Source organism: Varanus komodoensis, unplaced genomic scaffold, assembly GCF_004798865.1.
Source record: "Varanus komodoensis strain SLA01 unplaced genomic scaffold, ASM479886v1 scaffold51, whole genome shotgun sequence".
Taxonomy (NCBI): Eukaryota; Metazoa; Chordata; class Lepidosauria; order Squamata; family Varanidae; genus Varanus; species Varanus komodoensis.
In genome coordinates this window covers 2,827,366-2,849,534 of record NW_025336100.1, presented here as the reverse complement: position 1 = coordinate 2,849,534, position 22,169 = coordinate 2,827,366, and the positions used below count along the sequence as shown (strand labels likewise).

The 22,169-nt window shown below is 40.5% G+C and overlaps 1 protein-coding gene across 3 annotated transcripts in view; it reads right to left on the bottom strand.

Moving 5' to 3' along the window:
- The window catches only part of UBA6 (ubiquitin like modifier activating enzyme 6), a 125,237-nt gene that overhangs the window by 24,464 nt on the left and 78,604 nt on the right, over nt 1-22,169 (bottom strand). For 2 of the 3 annotated variants that reach the window (XM_044447392.1, XM_044447393.1), the window contains exons 17-23: nt 18,759-18,839; nt 16,700-16,777; nt 8,733-8,914; nt 8,202-8,307; nt 4,173-4,262; nt 3,885-3,965; nt 1,050-1,178 (exon numbers count right to left, since the gene is read on the bottom strand). In XM_044447392.1, the coding sequence (XP_044303327.1) occupies nt 1,050-1,178; nt 3,885-3,965; nt 4,173-4,262; nt 8,202-8,307; nt 8,733-8,914; nt 16,700-16,777; nt 18,759-18,839 (747 nt within the window). The remainder of the gene's footprint in view (nt 1-1,049; nt 1,179-3,884; nt 3,966-4,172; nt 4,263-8,201; nt 8,308-8,732; nt 8,915-16,699; nt 16,778-18,758; nt 18,840-22,169) is intronic. The other variant, XM_044447394.1, reaches the window with a different exon arrangement.

Genomic DNA, 22,169 nt, shown 5'->3' with positions numbered 1-22,169 from the left:
CCTCCAGTCATCTGACACTTCACCCATTCCCCATGCTTTCTCAAAGATTAGACAGTGATCCTGAAAGTTCTTCTGCCAGTGTTTTTATTACTCTAGGATGCAGTTCAGTGGGCCCTGGAGTTCCGAACTGTTCAAAGTAATCAGGTGTTCCTGGACCATTTGCACATCAACTTCAAGCAACATTCCGGCCCTTTCAGCTTGTACTCTGCCAGGGAGGTCATAGGTCCTATTTTGGGAGAAAGCTGAGCCCAAGTAGGAATGCAGCACTACTGGACTTTCTTTGGCATCTGTTATCATTTTGCCATCCTCACAGAGTAGCTGAAACACCATTTCTTTTATCTGCCTTTTACTGTGCATGTTCCTGAAGAAGGCTTTTTTGTTGCTTTCAGCATCCCTTGCTAACCACAGCTCATTTTCAGCTTTAGCCTTCCTGAGGCCATCCCTGAAATTCCCTGCTATCTGCCTATACTCTTTCTTTGTAGCCAAGCTTCCTTTGTAGCTATACTCTTCCACTTCCTACACATGTCAGTTTCTGTCCTCAGGTCATCTGTATGCTTTGATTAGCCACATGGGTGTCTTCTGTTTCCCTTTTTTCGGGATGGGAGGGTCCAAAATTAATTGTAATTGTGCCTTTAGAATTTCCCTTTTAAAAAATTCCCACTCATCCTGAACTCCTTTTCTCTTTAAAGTTGCTTGCCATGGGAAATTATTTATTACTGTTCTTAGCCTATTAAAACCGACTTTCCTAAAATCCAGGTCATGCATTTGGCTACACTTGGCTTTTGCTTCCTTTAAAAACAAAAATGCAAGTACGGCATGGTCACTTTACCCCAGAGGTCCTGTAACAGCCACTTTATCAACTTACTGAGTAAAATCAAATCAAAGATAGCTAATCCTCTAGTTCCTTCATCCACTTTCTGTAGAAGCATGTTATCATCACAGAAACCAGAAATTTCTCCAAGGTGCCAAATTAACAAGTGCAGAATTTTTCTATAAATTCTCAACCAGTAACATCAGCCAGTGGAATTAAAAGAAATCTTACAGCTCACCTTATGATTAAAGTATTTCTCAAATTTCAATCTTCCTAATTCAACACATTGTGTCCAGGTTCTTGGTCTTCTACTGAGGCACTTAATCACTTGGAATGATCCTTCCAAACTCTCCCCAGATTTTATTCTCTAGAAAAGAGAAAAAATAAAACCAAAAATGGGCGAACCTAGGGCCATGTTACATGTCAGCAAGCATATGTTCACCAGCACCAGAAAGGTATAATATATCCCATCTCCCAGCATGCAAACCAAAGTGGAAACTGTGCTCTTGTGCATTTTGCTTTTAATGTATTTAATAGCTACTTTTAAAAAGCAAACCATCAATTATTCTTTATAAGAACAAAAGCCACAATTCAATTCCTGTTCCCAGATGGAGACCAGAAAATGGCAACGATCTAATTGAATAATCCAAAGTGCAATCATTTCATAAAAGTTTTCCAGTAATTTCATAAAACTAAGAGTGAAACAGGGGCAGAGTAGAATGCTGGGCACTTGTTCAGATTGAAAATGCACAGATGCTAGCTGAAAATGCTAGTAATCTACCATTACCAAATCCACAGTGCCTACTTTCACTGCAGCCTCCCATGGGTATATCCACCTACTTGGTGCCTCAATGCATATCAACCACCATTTTGAATATGCAAGCTATGGCAGATGTACCATGCACCATGGCTTGCCGGGTTGTGCAAACCCAGGTGCTGTGGGTTAAATGAAGGTTCAACAACCCTTGGATAATAGTAGAACAATGCACAGTTGTTCAAAATTCCCAGATGTGAATGACACAACAAACCACAGCACATGCGCACTGCAGCTTGCACATTCAAAATGACAACCAGCACACCCCATGTTGACCCATAGGTTAATTAGCCTATCATGACTTATCATGACGTACAAACAAGCACCATAAATTTCAAAATTTAATTTCACCCCCATTCACATTCCATTTCAGTGGTGATTCTAACTCAAACCATTTTGTCACACTGAAATGTGTGACAAAATCAATACCACACTGAAATCAATACCAAGTAGTGCTCTACTCCTACTTTGGCTCAGTCTTCTACCAAAAGAACTACAACCTTCCTGACAATGGTTGTACACGCTGAAGTGGCAGGATGGGAGCCCAAGGTTGGTCAAGAATAATCTAATCGAGCTAAAAGATTTGAAATCTCCAGGGCCCGATTGACTTCATCCCAGAGTCATAAAAGAGATAGTGGAGTAACTCTCAGAACCACTATCTACCATCTGAGAATTCTCAGAAGACAGAAGTGCCAGATGACTGGAGACGGGCCAGTATTGTCCCTATCTATAAGAAAGGGAAAAAAATGAACCTACGAACTACAGGTAGTCTGACATCAACTCCTGGAAAAATTCTAGAGCAAATTATAAAACAAGCAGTCTGCAAACACCTTGAAGAAAACAGGGATTTCTCAAGAACAAATTGTGCCAAACTAATCTCCTTCTTTTGATTTGGGTAACCTCCCAAATGGACTATGGGAACACTGTGGACATAATGCCAGGGCGACTTATTTTATATTGTTATTTATTTTATATTGTTATTTTTATATTGTTATTTTTGTATTTTACTTTATGTTGTGAGCCGCCCCGAGGCTTCGGTGAATGGGGCGGCATAGAAATGTTTTAATAAATAAAATAAAGAAATAAATAAAATAATCTGTCTAGACTTTAGCAAAGCCTTTGACAAAGTGCCTCATGACATTCTGATTACCAAACTAGCAAAAAGTGAGCTAGATAATGCAACCATTAGGTGAATCCACACTTCACTGCAAAACCAGATTCAAATAGTGCTCATCAAGGGCACCTTCTCAAACTGGAGGAAGTTAACTAGTGGGGTTTCAGTAGTCCTGGGCCCAGTCCTCTTTAACATTTTTATTAAAGAGGAAGTACAAGAAAAGAAAATTAAGTTTGCAGATGACAGAAAGCTGGGTAGAAGAGCAAATAGCTGGAAGACAGAGATAAGATACAGGGTGATCACAATAGGTTAGCACGCTGGGCGAAGAACAACAGAATGAAATACAACAGGGACACATGCCAAGTCCTCCTCTTATGAACAAGAAACCAAATGCACTGCTACAATATGGGGAACGCTTGGATCAACAATACTGCAAATGAGAAGGAACTTGGGGTTGTTGAAGATCACAAGCTAAACATGAGCCAACAATGTGATACAGCTAAAAAAAGGGCAAATGGTATTTTGGGCTGCATGAACAGAAGCATCACTTCCAAAACACAAGAAGTACTAGTTCCACTATACTCAGCACTAGTCAGATCTCACTTAGAGTACCATGTCCGGTTCTGGGCACCAAAGTTTTAAAAAGATGCAGAAAAGCTAGAAGGGGTACAGAAAAGGGCAACAAGGATGATTCAGAGACAGGAGGCAAAGCCCTAAGAGGAAAGATTGAGATAAGTAGGCATGTTCAGTCACAAGAAGAGAGGGCTGAGGTGTGATATGATAGCACTCTACAAGTACCTGAAAGGCTTTCTCAAAGAAGAAGGACAAGAACTCTTGTTCATTCCAGAGTGCAGGACATGAAATAATGGACTTAATTTAAAAGAAACTAGATTTAGACTATACATCAGGAAGAATTTCTTAATTGTCAGAGCTATACGACAATGGAATCCATTACCTGGGAAGGTTGTCAGTTCTCTCTTGTTAGAAACATTCAAAAAGCATCTGAATGGGATGGTGCAATTCAGCATGTTGCAATAGCAGGGGGTTGGATCTAATTGCCTTCCAGTCCCTTCCAACTCTACTATTCTGTGATTCTATGAATACTACCAACTACATATAACGTTCATCATAAAATAGATCATTACCTGTAACACCTCTTCCGCTGATGGATAGGTTTGCCAAAACTTGTTAAATAGGGAAGGCTTGTGTGAAAAAGCACTTTCAAACTAAAACAAGAAATCACATGATAAGAAAACAGTACTTAACAGCCCTTCTGCTTAAACCCTACCCAATAAGGGGGAAAAAATCAAGGAACATTCTGAAATTAAATCTATGAATGTGCTGTAGTATCATATTAATTTCATTGGGGCTTGTGCAGGAAAATTTCCCACTGAATCATGTTTATAATGCATTATGTGTGCAATAAAACTTACCTTGTCTCTTGCCCACTGAATTGTGTGTTCAGTGGCAGCTGGAAAAGATTTTAATGTACAAAATGGTATTTCTTCTTCTGGCGGATCTCGCTACATGTAAAAGAAAAAAATAAAGATTTTTTAAAAACTTCTGGTCTTAGTTATTTCTGTCATCACATCAATTCCTTTTAATATATCCTTTCCACAGATATCAAGGTTGCAATCCTATACACCCATACTTGAGAGGAAGTTCCACTTAACTTTGTGGAACTTGCAGTTATTTTTTATTTTATTTATTTATTACATTTATATCCCACCTTTTTTCCTTCCAAGGAATTCAAGTCAGCTTCCATGTCAAGTCAAGGAATCTTTACTGGCATAACAATACAGAACTGCATAAATCCACACATTCCTACAGAGATCTCCCAAACACAGCATTGCTAATGGACACTAAACTGACTGTTAATCTCCCACAGAAAGGCTGCTGTTCTTTCCCTTTGTCAGCTGACTATGTGGATAGGACAAATTTCCTGGTCTGACCGTTCTCTCATACTTATCAAAGTGAAACCTATGAGGGGCGTTCAATATATTCTCGGTATCAGCATGAAGAAAAAGGAATAATAAATTGAAATAATTTTTATTTTTCAATGTAATCCCTCATAACTTCAACACACTTATTACATAAAGAAATTAACTCTTCAATTCCCTGCAAAAATTACTCTTCCTCCTTGTCTAAAAAATGTACGTTAATTGCCACCTTGAGCTATTCATTGTCGGAAAATCGCTTTCCATGAAGATCTTTGTTTAAGTTTGGAAATAGGTAGTAGTCACTGGGGGTCAGGACCGGGCTATAGGGTGGGTGGTTTATTTCTTCGAAACCACAGTCTCACACAGCAGCCTTCGAAACATGCGCCGTGTGAACGGGCGCATTGTTGTGAAGAAGCAACACACCTGAAGTCAGTTTTCCCCACCTTTTATCTTTAATCGCTTCTCTTAAATTACACAGAGTGATTGCGTAAGATGCTGTATTTATGGTTTCACCTTTTTTCGTGTAATCGATCAATAAATTTCCCTTTGAGTCCCAAAACACTGTGACCATGATTTTTCCGGCCAATGGAGTGACTTTGAATTTCTTCAGAGGGTCAGCACCCTTTTTATGCCACTGCATGGACTCCTGCTTACTTTCAGGGTCATAGTGATGAACCCAAGTTTCATCTCCAGTAAAAATCCGGTCGAAAATACTCAATGGACCTTCACCACAGAGCTCTAAAAACTCCCTACAGCACTCGACTCACACTTGTTTCTGAGGTGCCATGAGCATTTGCGGCACCCATCTCGCACAGACCTTTGAAAGGTTAAGATGGTCATGAAAAATAGTAAATATGGTACCAACAGATAGGTTTGTCATCTCAGCTAACATTTTGATTTTTATTCAGGCATCTTCCAATACAAGTTTCTCAATTTTTTTCACATTTTCTTTCGTAGTGGCAGTAACCAGCCCGCCTGAGCAAGGGTCATCTTCAATGCTTTCTCTGCCCCTTTTAAATTCACTTGACCACTTTTGAACAGTAGATAATGAAGGTGCAGAGTCCTGGTAAATGGCCACCATCTCTTTGTGACTTTTTCCTTGTTTTGTAAAGAACTTAATCACAGCAACATTACCCACATCAAAAGCAAATCAACTCGATATCGAGAATACATTGAACACCCCTCGTAGGTACTTTGTGCACCACGCCTCAAAAAATGAACAGTCTAAAAGCATGTGCAATATTGTTTCCACACTACACCCACATTGGCAGTACCTTTCAATACATGGTACTCCCTTGAATCTACCTGACACTGGGGTGGATAGCATGGCATTGCATCTTGCCAAAGAATATGCCCTGTGCCCTGTGCTCTTGTGGTCTTTTAGGAATGGCAAAAAACCTGGCCATTTGTCCTATTTTGATCAAAAGATGTAGGCATAGCAGGAAACACATTTTACTGGCAGCACTCAACAACTCCTGGAATTCTATATCCAAGATCCTCCTTTTAATCACTTGGAAAGCTTGCTCTTTACTTTAAAAATCTATCTGATCAGGGTCTATACCCCAACAACTTTAATTTCTTGACAAGTGGGAAAATCCCTATTGGAGGTACAGAATCTGACCCAAGATGATACGTCAAGCGGTCATAATCCACTTTATAATATATGTGTAAACAAAACCTAATTGTTTCCAGCCAGGATTATCCAGTCTCCAAGCACAGTACTGAACAGGGGACACACCCTGGGAATCCCAAGATTTTCCAAAGGAACAAGGATTGTATCTGTTCAATTGAATGTTTCAGTACATTTAAACCAAACAGGGAAAACTTGGGGGATTATTTTTGCCCTGAACACTTGTAGTGCAGCTGGCACACAGTTACCTCTATTGAAATAAAATCTTGTAATAGACTGAGCGAAAAGCCAAACCACATTAACTACTGCTTTCCAATGACAGACTCAGGAGTTCTTATAATGAAAAAGTATTCTCAGATATTTGAATTGCTTAACTTTTTCTACAGTGTTTCCCTTAAATTTCCAGGAAATTTTTCCCATGTTTTGGCAAACACCATTACTTTAGATTTGCTGTAATTTAGTTAAGGCTCATTTTTATCCAAATATTTTGCACAGCTGTTAATCAAACAATTCAAACCTATGAATATCTGAGAATTACCGCATCATCTGCATTAAGCAACAGTATGACTTTATACATTCCAAGTCTAGGACTATGTCCTTCCACTCTAGTTATATGGGATGCTAGATCATTTTTGAAGAGATTAAACAAGGTCAGTGCTAGGTAGGATAATATTACATAATCGTCTATTGTGGATCTGCCTTGTCTAAACCCTGCTTGCTCTGGGCCAAGGATTTTTTTATTAATCCATGAGACAAGTTTAATAGATATTTCCCATAGACTTTCCCCACAACCAATAGCAAACTTACTGGCCTAAACATCAGATGGCTGGTTATAATTGCGTTTTTAAAAAATAGGAACCACTATATCATGATTCTAGAATTTAGGCATTTTCCCTGTTCCATCTATCATCATGAACAGGGGAGCAAGAATTGAGGACAACCAATTTGGGTCATATTTTAACATATCAGGTGGGATAGCATCTGGCCTGGCAGCTTCCTCCAATTTTAACTGCAAGATTAAGTCCCTAATTTCTTCAGTGTCCACAGGAGGCCATTCTGGAAGATCAGAAAAGGAGAAAACTATTGGATTTCTATCCACATTATCAGCCTCATAAAAAAGGTCCAAAAAGTGTGGTACCCATCTGTTTGCAGAAATTACCACAGTATTATGTGTCTCTGTGACTGAGGCTTTTGAAACAATTATCCAAAATTGCTTGCCATTTTTGTGAGATACAGCTTATAATAAAGACACCCATTGATCATCAAAGCATTTCTGTTTCTTTTCATTCACTAACAGTTGTACTTGCTTCTTAAGGAGAAAATACTCAGACAATGATCCCTGGCTGTTTACCTTTCTGTATGACCTGTAAACGTTCTGAATGTGCATCTTCAATTTCTTACACTCCCAATCAAACCAACCCTCCTTATTCAAAGTGCTACTTTTCTTTCATGCTATTAAATTGCTCCCTACTTCATCACATATGTACTCAGCCCCTCATTTGCTTTAATTCTAGGGGTTTTTCAATTGTAATAAAGATCCACACAAGAACCATGCATCTTTTACCTGATAGTAATTGCTTTTGTGCTACTGAATTCTTCCAAAATATTTTGATCTGTGTAATTGGACCATTCCTAAATCCAGCATTAACCTGTCTCTTGGTAGTATTGGGCATTGAGACCTGCTATTCAATAGTTTTTAGAAATCAGAAAGTCATTCTTGATATACCCAAGCCCATGCACTTAAACAGCTCTCTGAATCTAAATCATGTCTACAAAAATGTCTCACTAACTCAGTTGACTTTAAAGTACCACTTCTGATAACTCAAAAACTTTAAAGGAGACTGAGGAGTCACCAACACAACGCACTGTGCTATTGTGTTTGGAAAACTTACATGACTATTGTATGATTCTGTTAGATGAGGCACAATTACTTCAGTATGCCCTTTTGTTCCCATGGTTCCAGAGTCTAAGAGAGGTCGCAGGCTTGCTAGGCAGCGACTACATAAGGAAAGCAAAAGAGTAAACAAAAAATCACAGAAAATACCATGCATGGCCTAAGCCATTTAGTGTTAATAATATCACATAACATTTTTAAATGACAGGGAAGTAAAGGTAACCAAATGACTATATGGCATTGATCATGATTATCAGTTTCGTTTTTCCTTAACAATTACTGGAGCCAGTGGGAGCTTTCTTGATGCAAACAACAAGGACCAAAGATAGCAAAGGTGGATCAGGACATGCAGGTGAAAAGAGATACACATCCCCTACCACTCCTACCTGAAGGCTGATCAGAACTGGAGTCGAGTTTGCATTCATAGATATGTAAAATGAAATCTAAAGTTAATGGTAGGAAACCAAAAATTGCTGGCAGGGAGCAAAGTCAACTTGGCACAAGATGTTGCTTTTTAACAAACACTTACCTATCAATATATCTCCTTGCTTCCACATTGTCTAATGCAGTTACAACTACATCTTGCTTGGTATAGAAATCATCATTGTATATGTTCTCAGTAGCTGGGCACACTTTATTAAGATGTGGCTCTACTCTCATCTGAGGGTTGATGCTAAGTGTTGCCTCTGCTGCAGTACAGCTTTTGGGCTTCTGTCCAAAGTAAAAATATGTCAAGTTTAGTTAATATTCTTGATACACTGCTGTTTGTAGCATCTACCAGTATGTTTCTTTGCCCTAGTAATTACTAAGGAAAGAAACATTAGTGAGCATGAAATAAATTATGAACTACCAACAAAACTACAAAGTAAACACAAACACACAAATAATTTTGAGCATGGATGAAGCTCCTTAATGTGAGGAAGTTAAAAGGACAAATTACATTCTGATCTTCCTTCTGTGACACATAGACTCATAGAATAGTAGAGATGTAAGGGGCCATGAAGGCCAGCAGGTCCAACCCCCTGCTGGTGCAGGACATCACGTTACACCATCCCATTCAGAGGGCTGTCCAGTTTCTTTTTGAATGTCTCTAGTGCGGGAGAACCCACCACCTCTCTAGGCAGCTGGTTCCACTGTTGTATTGCTGTGACAGTGAGGAAGCTTTTCCTGATAACTAGCCTGAATCAGGATTGTCACAACTTGAATTCATTATTCCATGTCCTGTACTCTGGTATCTGCAAGAAGAGATCCTGACCTTCCTCTTTGTGACAGCCTTTGAGCTCCTTTTAGAGGGATATAATGCCCCCCTATTCCTGGTCAGTCTTCTCTTCTGAAGGCTGAACATGCCCAGTTCTCTCACTCTCTTCTCATAGAGCAGTGATTCCCAACCCTGCCTCATTTTTGTTGCCCTCCTCTGAACCCCTTCTAATTTTCCTGCTTCTTTCTTAAATCTTGGTGCCCAGAATTGGACACAGTATTCCAGATGAGGTCTGACTAGTGAGGAGTATAGAGGAATGAGTACTACTCGTGATTTGGAAGTAATACTTCTATTAATGCATCCCAAAATAGCATTTCCCCTTTTGGCGGCTGAATTGCATTGTTGGATCAAGTTTAGCCTACTGCCCACAATTACTCTGAGATCTTTTTCTTTTTCAGTTCTGTTGAACAACGTATTCCTCATCTTCTATCAATGCATTTGGTTTCTTTTCCTAGATGGAGGACTTGGCATATTTCCGTACTGAATCTCAGTCTGTTGCTTTCTGCCCAGTGTTCAAGTTTATCAAGATTGCCCTGGATCTTCATCCTGTCTTCTATGGTGTTTGCTATTCCACCTAGTTTTGTATCATCTGCAAATTTGATTATCTTCCCTTGTACTTCCTCGTCTAAATCATTAATAAAGATGCTGAAGTGCACTGGGCCCAGGACTGAACCCTGTGGCACCCCACTAGTTCCCACCATCCACTTTGAGAAGTTGCCATTGATGAGTACTCTTTGTGTCCAATTTAGCGGCCAATTTTGGATCCACCTAATAGTTTTTCCATCAAGTCCAGTGTGTGCTAAATAGCCTAACCGAATGTCATGTGGCACTATGTCAAAAGCTTTGCTAAAGTCTTGCTAGGTTATGCCCACAGTGTACCCTCTGTCCATTTGGGAGGTTACCCAGTCAAAATATGAGATTAAATTAGCCTGACAGGATTTATTTTTGAGAAATAAATAAAATGTTGGCTTCTATTAAGCACTGCATTTTCTTCAAGCTCCTTGCAGATGGATTTTTTAATAATTTGCTCCAGAATTTTTCCAGGGATTGATGTCAGACTAACTGGTCTATAGTTTCCAGGTTCGTCTTTTTTCCCATTTTGAAGATAGGGACAATGTTGGCCTTTCTCCAGTCATCTGGTACTTCTGTTTTTCAAGATTTGTCAAAGATAATAGCCACTGGTTCCGAGAGTTCCTCCACTAGCTCTTTTATGACTCTGGGATGGAGTTCATCAGGCCCTGGAGATATGAAAGTGTTTATTCCACCTAGATATTCCTTAACCATTTGTCTGTCAATCTTGGGCTGCCACCTTTCACTTTCAGCTTGTACTTCCTCTCGATTGAAGATTTCCTTATGGGAAGACTGGCGCGAAATAGGAAGTGTGCACCTCTGCCTCTTCCTTGTCTGTTATCACTCTGCCATCCACTTGAAGTAGCTGGACACCCTTTTCTTTCTCATGTCTATTATTCTCGATGTATCTAAAGAAGGCTTTCTTGTTTATAGTTGTGCTTGGAGAATCTACCTTTTCAAGATTTCCTCCTCCTCTTGGACTCCTTTTCCCTTAACGGTGTGTTGCCATGGCACATAGCTTATCATTTTTCTCAGTTCTTTAAAGTTGGCTTTTCTGAAGTCCAGGATGCATGTTTAGTTCCAGTTACCCCTTTTCTCTTTTATAAATGAGAATTCAAGTATTGCACAGTCATTTTCCCCCCAGAGTTCCCATGGCTGTTATTTTGCCCACCAGGACATGCCTGTTAGTTAGTATTAAATCAAGGATAGCTTATTCTCTCGTGCCTTTCTCTGCTTTCTGCTGCATGTCCGTAATCTCTTGGAGGAGCCTAGCTTGGCAGAATTTGTCTCCCAGCATATACTGGGGAAATAGAAGTCTCCCATGATGGCTATATCATTCTTCTTGGAAATCCTTGCAAGTTGCTTTTCGAAGGTTGCACCCTCTAAGTTTGTGCCATTGTTCCTCCTGCATGACCCTCCACTAAGTTCCCCATCTTGTATTTCTGTGCAGATAATGTGGCTCTTAGGTATAGTGAAACTACACCTCCCCTTTTGTCCTTTCGATTTTTCTTGAACAGGTTCTATACATCAGTTGTAGAGTTCCAGTCCTGTGAGTCATCCCACCAAATCTCCGTTACTCCTATAAGATTGTAATTGCCCTCATGTACTATGAGCTCAAGTTTGTGTTGTTTCCTTCCCATACTCTGGGCACTGGTATAGAGATATCCAAGTTCATTCTGGCTATGCCCTGATTTTCTTCCTAGGTGGTTTGGCAGACTGGTGCTGGGCCCTACTTGAGGTCTTTCTCTGTTGAAGTATATTATGTCTTTGCCAGGTGATGGTATGCCATGCTGCACATGTCCTTCCCTATAGCTTCTAGTTTAAAGCTTTCCTGATTAAGTTTTTCATGTAGTGGCCAAACATCTGCTTCCTGTTCTTGTGAGGTACAGCCCGTCATTTGCCAATTGCTTAGCTTGTGGTCCCAGAATCCAAATCTCTCTTTACAGCTCCACCATTGTAGTCAGTCATTCACTTGAAGAATTTTTCTTTCCCTAACAGTTCCTCTTCCATGTACTGGTAGGATTGAGTAAAAGACTATATGAGCCCCAGTGTTTTGGATTTTCCACCCTAGAGCTTCGAAGTCTGATTTTGAGTGAAGCTTCTCATGGCACTGTTGTTCATTCCCACATGGAAGAGAAGGAAGGGGTATTTGTCAGTGGATTCTAGGAGCTGTGTAAACTTGTTGGTTGTATCTTTAACCTTGGCACCAGGGAGGCAGCATACTTGGTGATTCTCTGGGTCACTGTGACATACATATTTTTCCATCTTGTGCAACATGGAATCTCCCACAACAATCACTCTTCTCCTTTTGGTGTAGCCAACTTTGGTATCCTTTTCCTTGCTTGATTGGCTTTTTGTCTCTTTTTAAGAGTTACACAGTATGTCATGTACTTCTTTCACAGTGGGTTTCTCACATGTCCCTTCTTCAAGTAACTTGAAGCGGTTCGAGACTTCCACTGCTTCCACTGGTGCACAGTGTTTTCTTGGTCTTTTGCGTCTGTCGCCCTGTTCCAGAGAGTTTCCTCACCTTCCCTTCCCTCGGGGTTCTCTTCTGCTGCCTCAGCTTGCTGATGCTCTTCTTGCTTCTGGGCTACACTTAGCTGTTGCAGCTCCTCTGCTCTGTCTAAAAACCCTTCATTTTCTTTTATTATCCGGAGGATGGACACTCACTGCTCCAGTGCTCTCACCTTTTCTTGTATCAGAGCTACTAGTATGCAGCTGTTGCCGTTTTTGCAGGCCACCACCACTGTGGAGTCTCCTTGGTCCATTGTTTGTGCAACCTTAGTGATTCTGTCCTTGGGTGGTCTGTTGTGACAACTGGTGCTTTTGAATGTATTCACTAAAGGTTAGCTTCACTTCCTAGGAGCCTGGCTGCTTGTATCCCAGAGTCCCTGGACGAATTGGGGCAGCTTGCTCTGCTCTGCTCGGAGTCAGGAACCAGAATGAATCACCCCACCCACACAACTGCTGCTAGCTGATCAGGCCACTCCCCTTCAGTTAGTCAGCCATCAGCAACCAGCTAATCTGGAACCTCCTTTCAATTGTCTCTTGGAAAAACAAAAGACTATCGGCTCTGCCAGTGCAGGCCTGTCTCTGTTTTGCCTAGCCTGTCTCCTCTTCCACTACAACTCCTCTTCTACCAAACATATAGTTTTCTGCTGCAAGGGCTTTTTTAATACACTTGTATAGCAAAAATTAATCAAGTTCTAGTTAGAATCTGAGGCAAACACTTCTTAAAATAAAATATTTCATTGTCTGGAAGATCAGAAATCAATCATATAAACCTAGCTCATACTGAATAAAGATCAAGAGGGATCTGTTGCCATTTATTTATTTAGAATATTTATATGCCGTCCTCAGGACGGCTTACATAAATAAATAATAATAATATAAAACATAATGCAAATAAATTCCAGATCCACCCTGGCTGCATATTAAAACATATATAGCTAATATTAAAAGTTATTAAAATATTGTTGGAATAAAAAGGTCTTAGCCTGGCACCAAAAAACAAATAACGATGGCGCCAAGTTTTGAAAAAATGTTATGTGGAAGCAAATTGAGGCCAGCCTTGGCCTCACCAAGGCTAAATACAATTTACAATAAAGTAAGATATAAGGGTAATTCTTATGAAAGACTACTGAAAGTGTATTGAAGTGCTGTAAAACACCCAGAGAGCTTCAGCTATTGGGCATTTGACAGTGCCTTGTCACTGTATACTTGAACCCATACAGTGCCTTGTAAGAGGAATGCTTTCCTGTTCGTTCTGTGTTGTTCAGTATCATTAACAAGGGTAGCATTCTGGATCATCTGACAGGATGATTTTCTGAGGAGGTATTGGAAGGCTCCTGATTATCTCTACAGCCACTTTCCCCTGCATTTTTCCCTTATGAGATTCTGTAGAAATCAATACTATTTAAGAATTTAACATCTAAATGGAGCTGTAAAAAAAGCAGTTGAGATATGGATCATAATTGGTCACCAATTGGTCACCAATTGCTGATGATATCCAATTCTATAGCCCACTAACACCCTAAACACTGAGGCATTCTATCACCATTTTGCTTGGCTGCCTGTATTGATGAACACAAGCTGCTATATTTTTTATGCCATGAATTCTAATATGTGGGAAAGTGTTCCCCACAATTAATATTAGATAAGTCAGCTGTCTGTGTTCATCAGTGACAAAACATTTTCCCATGGCAAGAAGTTCCCTCTAAATAAAAGCTTGTCTTCCCCATATTTGCAACCTTGGTTTTCTGATTTAAGCTTTATTGCAAGTGTTGTTTGTATTTTTACTATATGTATTATTTGCAGTTTTTTCTGAAGCATTTCTAATTAATCACTTATTTTGTAGTGCTTTTGTACATATTTACTTTACACACCCATTTGATTTGCAGAATAAATTTGTTGTTCTGGAAAGACTTTGGTCTAGGCAGTTCATGAACTAAACTGGATTCTTAGGTTTGTTATTTCTGATTTAGTACTGCTGTTATTGTTTTAGCCCTCTCTTTCCATTTTCATATTTTATGTTATTTTATTGTTTCATGTTATTTCAGATGAACCTTGCCAAATTTTATGATAAGGTATTGAAGTGGCTAGACAGAGGAGACATGGTGGATTTGGTTTATTTAGATTTCAGCAAGGCCTTCAACAAAACACCCCATGATATCCTGGTTGAGAAATTGGGTAGTTTTGGGATAGACCAATGAACTGTCCAATGGATTCGGGCATGGTTGATGGACTAAAAACAGCGAGTAACTATTAGTGGGGAGTCATCAGGATGGCAGCCAGGGATGAGCAGAGTCCCCCAGGGCTCTGTCCTGGGACCAATCCTGTTCAATCTTTTCATCAATGACCTGGAAGAAGGGGTGACTAGTCTGCTGATCAAATCCACAGACAATACTAAAATGGGGGCGGTGGCCACAACTGAGGAGCAGGTACTCTGGACAGACTATGGAAGTCAGCAGGAGATAAGTGCAAGGTCTTGCAACTGCGGCATAGGAATGGTTGTCATAAGTACAAGCTAGAGACAAGTGGCTGAGGAGCAGCACTTGTGAAAGGGATCTCAGGGTACTGGTCAGCTGCAGGCTAGACATGAGTCAGCAGTGTGACATGGTAGTCAAGAGGGTGAACACCACCCTTGACTGAGGGAACTGGATCTTTTCAGACTGGAGAAAAGGAGACTCTAAGGGGATCGGTTGGCTACATATAGGTACATGAGGGGGTGTCACATGGAGGTGGGTAGGGACCTGTTTTCCCCTGTGGAAGGGCGCAGGATGCATTCCAATGGAGCAAAGCTGAGGGAACCAAGATTCAATTTGATTACAGGAGGTACTTCCTGACTGTTAGGGCCCCCAGGGTATGGAATGGGCTTCCATGGGAGGTGGCTGAAACCCCATCAGTGAGGGTGGTCAAGGATAGGCTGGATATGCACATGGTAGGCATGTCATGAGCAGAGCCGGCTGGATCCAGGGGTCAAACTAGATGGCCTCGGAGGCCCCTTCTGACTCGCTTCGTTTCTATGTTTCTAAGTTTGGAGTCTTGCATCTTGTAAGCACACAACCCATAACATTCCATCCTTAAATGCTCATTATGCCTTAGATTTCTTGGACTAGCGCCAACTGCATCAAGTTGGCAGCTGTGTGCGATATGAATTATCTGTGGAAGAGGTCCTGGTTTGTAATATTGAGGGTGACAGTGAGGAAATGTTAGTAACTTCTACCCATTTTAAAGGACTGAGCAACCTTTTAGGGTTAAGGCTTACATTTCATGTTGGGAAAAATGGTCAGCAGCTACATACTCCAGGGGGCAGGTGGGATCTTAGCTAAAAGTGCTTGGGAATGAGCTTCCCCCTTCCCCTATTCCATTCTCATATTCTTTTCATGTCATCTTTGTCTCCCTTTCTGTACAATCTCAGAATGACTTTGCATTCCAATGGAGCAAAGCTGAGGGAACCAAGATTCAATTTGGATGCCAAGAAGTACTTCCGGATGGTTTGGACCCTCATGGTATGGAATGGACTTCCATGGGAGGTGGTTGAGGCCCCATCAGTGAGGGTGTTCAAGGATAGGCTGGAGATGCACATGGTAGGCATGTCATGAGTGGAGGTGGATGGAGCAGGGGGCTCAGACTAGATGGCCCGTGAGGTCCCTTCTGACTCACTCTGTTTCTATGTTTCTGTGTTTCTCTTTCTATGTTACTATAGTAGTTGGATACCTTAAAGCAAATGTTTGTGGTTTTTATATTTTATTATATACAAACAGAACACAAGTTTGTCATGGTTCTCCAAAGCTTCAGGCAATGGTTTTTCATAACAATGCTACTCATGATAATTTAAACTTAAGAAGCAAATGATTAATTCTGGAATTTTTGCATTCTTGGAATATGCTCTACCACTGAGCTATAGGTATATCACTTCAACAATAACATTAAAGCATTTACCCTAAGTTTAATTATACAGTGATTCAATCTTCCAGCTACACTTAAAAGAAGAACTACAACTTTCATCACTACTGATCATGCTGCTGGCACTGATAGGAATTGGAATCCAAAGTCTGAATGGCCATAATTTTCCCCATCTTTGTCTTAAAGAGTCCATTCTACCCTCACTTTTGCCATTTTCTGAAAAACCTATGAATTATTTTGCTATTATTGGTCCAACTTACCTGTATGTGACGTGGCCGGAAGAGAAACTGCCTATTTAAGTTTGATTTTTCTATTAAGTCAGGATCTGTAATTGTAACCTATAATAGGTTGGTCAAATAGATGAAATTATAAATTATAAGCCACAGTTAAAATTAACAAAACTAGCATAGTTTTTGCAGTTAGAATTAGCCCTCAAAATCCTCACTCTGGCCATTCACACATATCATTTAGACTAGATTCTAAAAGGATGACACAGCAACAAGCCACCCAGACAGCCCATAGCATGTTCTAAGGGTTATTGAACCAACAGTGGATTGCCATGCCATCCAAACATGGCACACTGAACATGGGAAGGAGGGAGTGATCTACACAACGAGAGAAGCAACTCCCTGGTGGTGGTGGTGGTTTTTTGTTTGTTTGTTTGTTTGTTTTGGAGGGGGCAGGTGCAGGCAACCCAAATATATGCAATTTTGTTCACTTTTTCCCCTGGTCCTCCTTTTGGCTACCAAAAATGTGAAGCATTACCTGACCAATAATCCGGTAAGTGTATTCAGTCAAAGTGCAGTAGGCAACATCCATGGACACTGACCAAGTAAGCTTGCATGTAGATTGTTGTGTGCACACTTGACAGCTGTTGATTGAAAAGCAAAGCAGCAAAGGCATTTTTCCCAAAATGAATGTGGTGAGTACATCTCCCTTTTTCAAAGATGTTCTCAGCCTCCCACCCCATTTTTTGTGTACTTCCCTGAGCCTCTATGTACTTCAGAAAAAGTTATTTACATCCTACCCATTTTTTTGGGAACATTCTTTTAGCAACTGCCAGAGGAAAAGGGTTTTTTTTTCCAACCTATCTAGCAAATATGAACCTTTTTCAGATGGTAAAATAAACAGCCATGAATGCTGCATGCTTGCAAAAATGGGGGTTCAGTGCAGCTCTCTACTTTCCAAAGACTGGGGAAGTGTAGGACAGATTGAGGTCAGGGCAACGTTAAAAAAAACCTAGAGGATTACACTGAAAAACAAGAGATACTGATCACCCACCCTGCATAAGGGAAAAAACCTCTTTGTTACTTTACCTTTCATTGAGCAGCTCACCAGTTGACAGCTGCCAAGAGTGAACACAGCAATATTTATGCATTCTTGTTCTGTCAATGTCCATGGATGCTGTCTGGTGCACTTACCAGGAGAATGACCCATCAAGGCAGCCAGGGATGTGTATTGTAAAAATACAAATGCAATTGCAGATATTTGGGCCGCCCCCTATTTTTCTGAAGAAGGATAATAAGCTAGTGATTGTTGCTCCAAAATGTTGCTTGGTTCTCTGCTCAAATGATCATAGGACAGCTGTTTCTGGTGGCAGCACAGGGCTCAGAGAAAAGAAGCAGGAAAAACAGGTTCATGATCAGAGTAGAACCCTGGAATACCATCTGGAGAAAAAGGGAGGAAAGAGAGAAAGAACAACTGATAGTAGGTCCTGTCATCTGTCAGGCACACTGTGGGTTCTTTATGAGCAATCCACATTGTGCAGCATATTTCTAAGTTGAGTTGTCATGTTGTGCAAACTCACCCTTAGAGTTAATATAGAGCCTTCCCAGAGTATTGTGTATTACATCCCTCAGTCTTCCACTGTGCACATCATCTGATCTTGAGCAGTCTTTCCCATTTGGAATCAGATTTAAGAAGTCATAGCTTTATCCAACTAATGAGAATCTGCAGTGGCATGAATTTAACCCTACTTTTTACTTCACGAATTTAAGGACGAAGTGAAAGATAGCAACATTGTTAGCATAATTCAACTTCATCAAGAAATCTGAAATGGAGCAAATATACAGTCTCTAACATCTTAGAAGTGTTCAAAATGTGAATCTTCACATGGAGTTGGAAGTTGATAGAATACAAATACAGTTCCACCAAACCACCCTCCATTATGTGAAGAAAACTAGGGGCTGGAGTTTCCCATCCAAGTTCCATTTCAATCAAGCTGTAGCTTACTCGCTTTTATAAGGATCATGATAAAACACATATGCAAACATAGTAAAAGGAACTGATATTAGTATGCAATTTAAAAAAAAATCCTACCATACTCCTTTCTTGACCAGTACCAACACCAAGGAGTGCAAAATTTTTTAACATCTCACAGCCTATTGCACCACAACCCACCTATAAAATAAAAGCAAATTGATATATCATAACATTTCCGACCCCTAAGTAGATAAAGTTTTAGTTATATTTCCATTCTTTTGTAACTCTAGTATGTATATAAAGCCCTCTAAATTTCTTTTATCTATATGCTATTTAATATCTGTATAAGGCAACTGAGAGTAGTCATTAGCAGTAACATCTGGATCAGGAGAGGCTGTACATATTCTGAGCAGGTGCTTGACTGCAGTAATGGAATGACAAGTCATCAATTGAACCCTAACAAGATGGGAACCCTATGGGTGGGTTGTTCCCAGGTAGGGGAATGGCGGAGGTTGTCTGTTCTAGGTAGGGCTGCATTCCCTCAGAAATAACAGGTATGTAGATTTCTTATTGTAACAAGTCAAAACAGACATCAAGATCCAAACATAAATACAAAATATAATTAATCTATAAATACAAATATAATTAATCTATAAATACAAATATAATTAATCTATAAATAATCTACAAATACAAGTATAGCCCCATGAAATATGGAAAATACAGCCTAAAATGTTATTTGTCACATGTGTAACTGGGTTAGTAGATAAAATATTATTTCTAATTCTAAAAGATAATATGGTAAAAATTGTTTCCTAATGACTAACATAGGGAAATACTTCTGCCACAGAATATATATTCCACTTCTTAACCTTAGAAGTTATCAATAATCTTACCAACATCCTCTCCCTTATGATGTCATAAAAAGGACAATATAGGGAATAATGGTTTAGGTCCTCCACTAGTCCCTGGCTACAAGAACAAAGGCAATGTCTTATAGAAACTCTCCACAAGTTATACTGAAGGCATGCTTTGAAAGTATAAGCTGGCAAATGCCTTCCTTAATGGTGCATTGGTAAGGGTTTGTCCTTGGAAAGTTTTCAGTTCTTAACTGCCACCTTTAGGGAAAAATATAACCCCCACAATTCACTGGGCTAACTAAAAAACAGGATGTTAATGGTTAGGAAGTAACTCCCAGGACAAAGACCCTAAGATCCACCTGTGTTTAACTGTTACCAGACTTCAAGGTATATAGTTTGAATGTGCCCCTAGACTCATCAGATGCCCAAGTGATTTCTTGATGAGGAGTGCCTACTACCAATGCAAGTTGGTGCGTCACTGAAACCCTTTCCGGCACACGGATAACATAACCATTGTAGTCCAAGCACTGGTAACTTCACATTTAGATTATATTATCTACACTTGGTCTGGAAGGTGCAGTTGGCTCAGACTGCAACAGCTAGGATGCTGAGTACAATGTTTGCCCATTCACATTATACCAGTGTTTAAGCAACTGCTCTGGCTGCCTACTGAACCAAATGTAAGCATTAAGAACATAGGACCAAGTTACCTGACTTTTTGCAATCATTAAGATCAATGAAGGAGGCCTTACTTGTGGTACCTCAATCTATAGACTTTCATCTCATAGCAACTGGGAAAGTGGCCCTTCTCTGTGGTAGCATCTGTAAGGATTGCACCCACTCTTTCATCTATAATACAGCCTTTCAGAAAGTGCTGACTTGGATCCTGATTCAGAAGTGGAGGGGCTGGTATTTAATGTAAAGGAGAACTGGTTAAAGGCCTTTTGGGAACAGAAGGGTTAACCCTGGGCAGGAAAACTAGTCTGTCTCAGCCAGGTGGCACCTCAAGGAAAACCAGGTGCCAAGGCCACTGGAGGCTTGATAGCTATAGGAATGCAAAACACCCTAAATTGCTTCCAAGGACACAGGAATTCACATTTCCCCAAGGCTGGAGATACCAGTCCCTCAGTTGCCTTGAAGACCACCATGAGTCCTGGCCTGAGGGATAGAAGGGAGAAGTGAGGAATGCCAGACCAACCCTGGAGTCCAAGGGAAGGTATAACACTTGATCTTGCATTCCTGTTCCACAATAGACAGGACCCAAGAGTTTGAAGTGATTGCTTCCCATTGTCATGAGGCAGGTGCCCCTTCCCAACGAAAGCAATCATTCCAGCAGATGCTACCAATGTCATTATTCCAAACAACTACAAAAGGATCATGAATCCAACAGCTACAAACAATTTGCCACTGTTAACATACACAGGATAGAAAGTTGACCTCTCGTGCTAACTTCACCCCACACTTTGCTTATGAAACTGCCAAGGGCGTACCCCCAGAGGCAGGGCACTCTGAACACACGTTCATCACCATTCTCCAAATCAAGGTTCCATCTGCCTGAATCTTAAGCTCACACCAACTGTTTCAGTGACTCCATCTAGCCACCTCATCCTCTGCCATCCCCTTCTTCTCTTGCCATCTATTGTTCCCAGCATTAGGCTCTTCTCCACGGAGTCCTTCCTTCTCATTAGGTGGCCAAAGTATTTGAGTTTCATCTTCAGTATCTGGCCTTCTAAAGAGCAGTCAGGGTTGATCTCTTCTAGCACTGATCGGTTTGATCGCCTTGCAGTCCAAGGGACTCGCAGGAGTCTCCTCCAGCACCACAATTCAAAGGCCTCAATCCTTTGGCGCTCAGCCTTCCTTATGGTCCAGCTTTCACAGCCATACATTGCAACTGGGAAAACCATAGTCTTGACTATACTCACTTTTGTCAGCAGGGTGATGTCTCTGCTTTTTAGTATGTTGTCTAGATTTGCCATAGCTTTCCTCCCAAGGAGCGTCTTTTAATTTCTTGGCTGCAGTCCCCATCTGCAGTGATCCTGGAGCCCAGGAAAATAAAATCTGTCACTACCTCCATTTCTTCCACATCTATTTGCCAGGAAGTGATAGGACTGGATGCCATGATCTTAGTTTTCTTAATGTTGAGTTTCAAGCCAACATTTGCACTCTCCTCCTTCACCCGCATCAAGAGGCTCTTTAGTTCCTCTTCACTTTCTGCCATGAGAGTGGTATCATCTGCATGTCTGAGGGTGTTGATATTTCTCCCAGAAATCTTAATTCCAACTGGTGATTCATCTAGCCCCGCGTTTCTCATGATGTGCTCTGCATATAAGTTGAATAGGCAGGGTGACAGTATACAGCCTTGCCGAACTCCTTTCTCAATTTTGAACCAATCAGTGGTTCTGTGTCCAGTTCTCACGGTTGCTTCTTGACCCGCATACAGGTTTCTCAAGAGACAAATAAAATGGTCAGGTACTCCCATCTCTTTAAGAACTTGCCACAATTTGTTGTGATCCACACAATCAAAGGCTTTAGCATAGTCAATGAAGCAGAAGTAGATGTTTTTCTGCAACTCCCTAGCTTTCTCCATGATCCAGCATATGTTGACAATTTGATCTCTAGTTCCTCTTCGAAATCCTGCCTGTACTTCTGGTAGTTCTCAGTCCACATG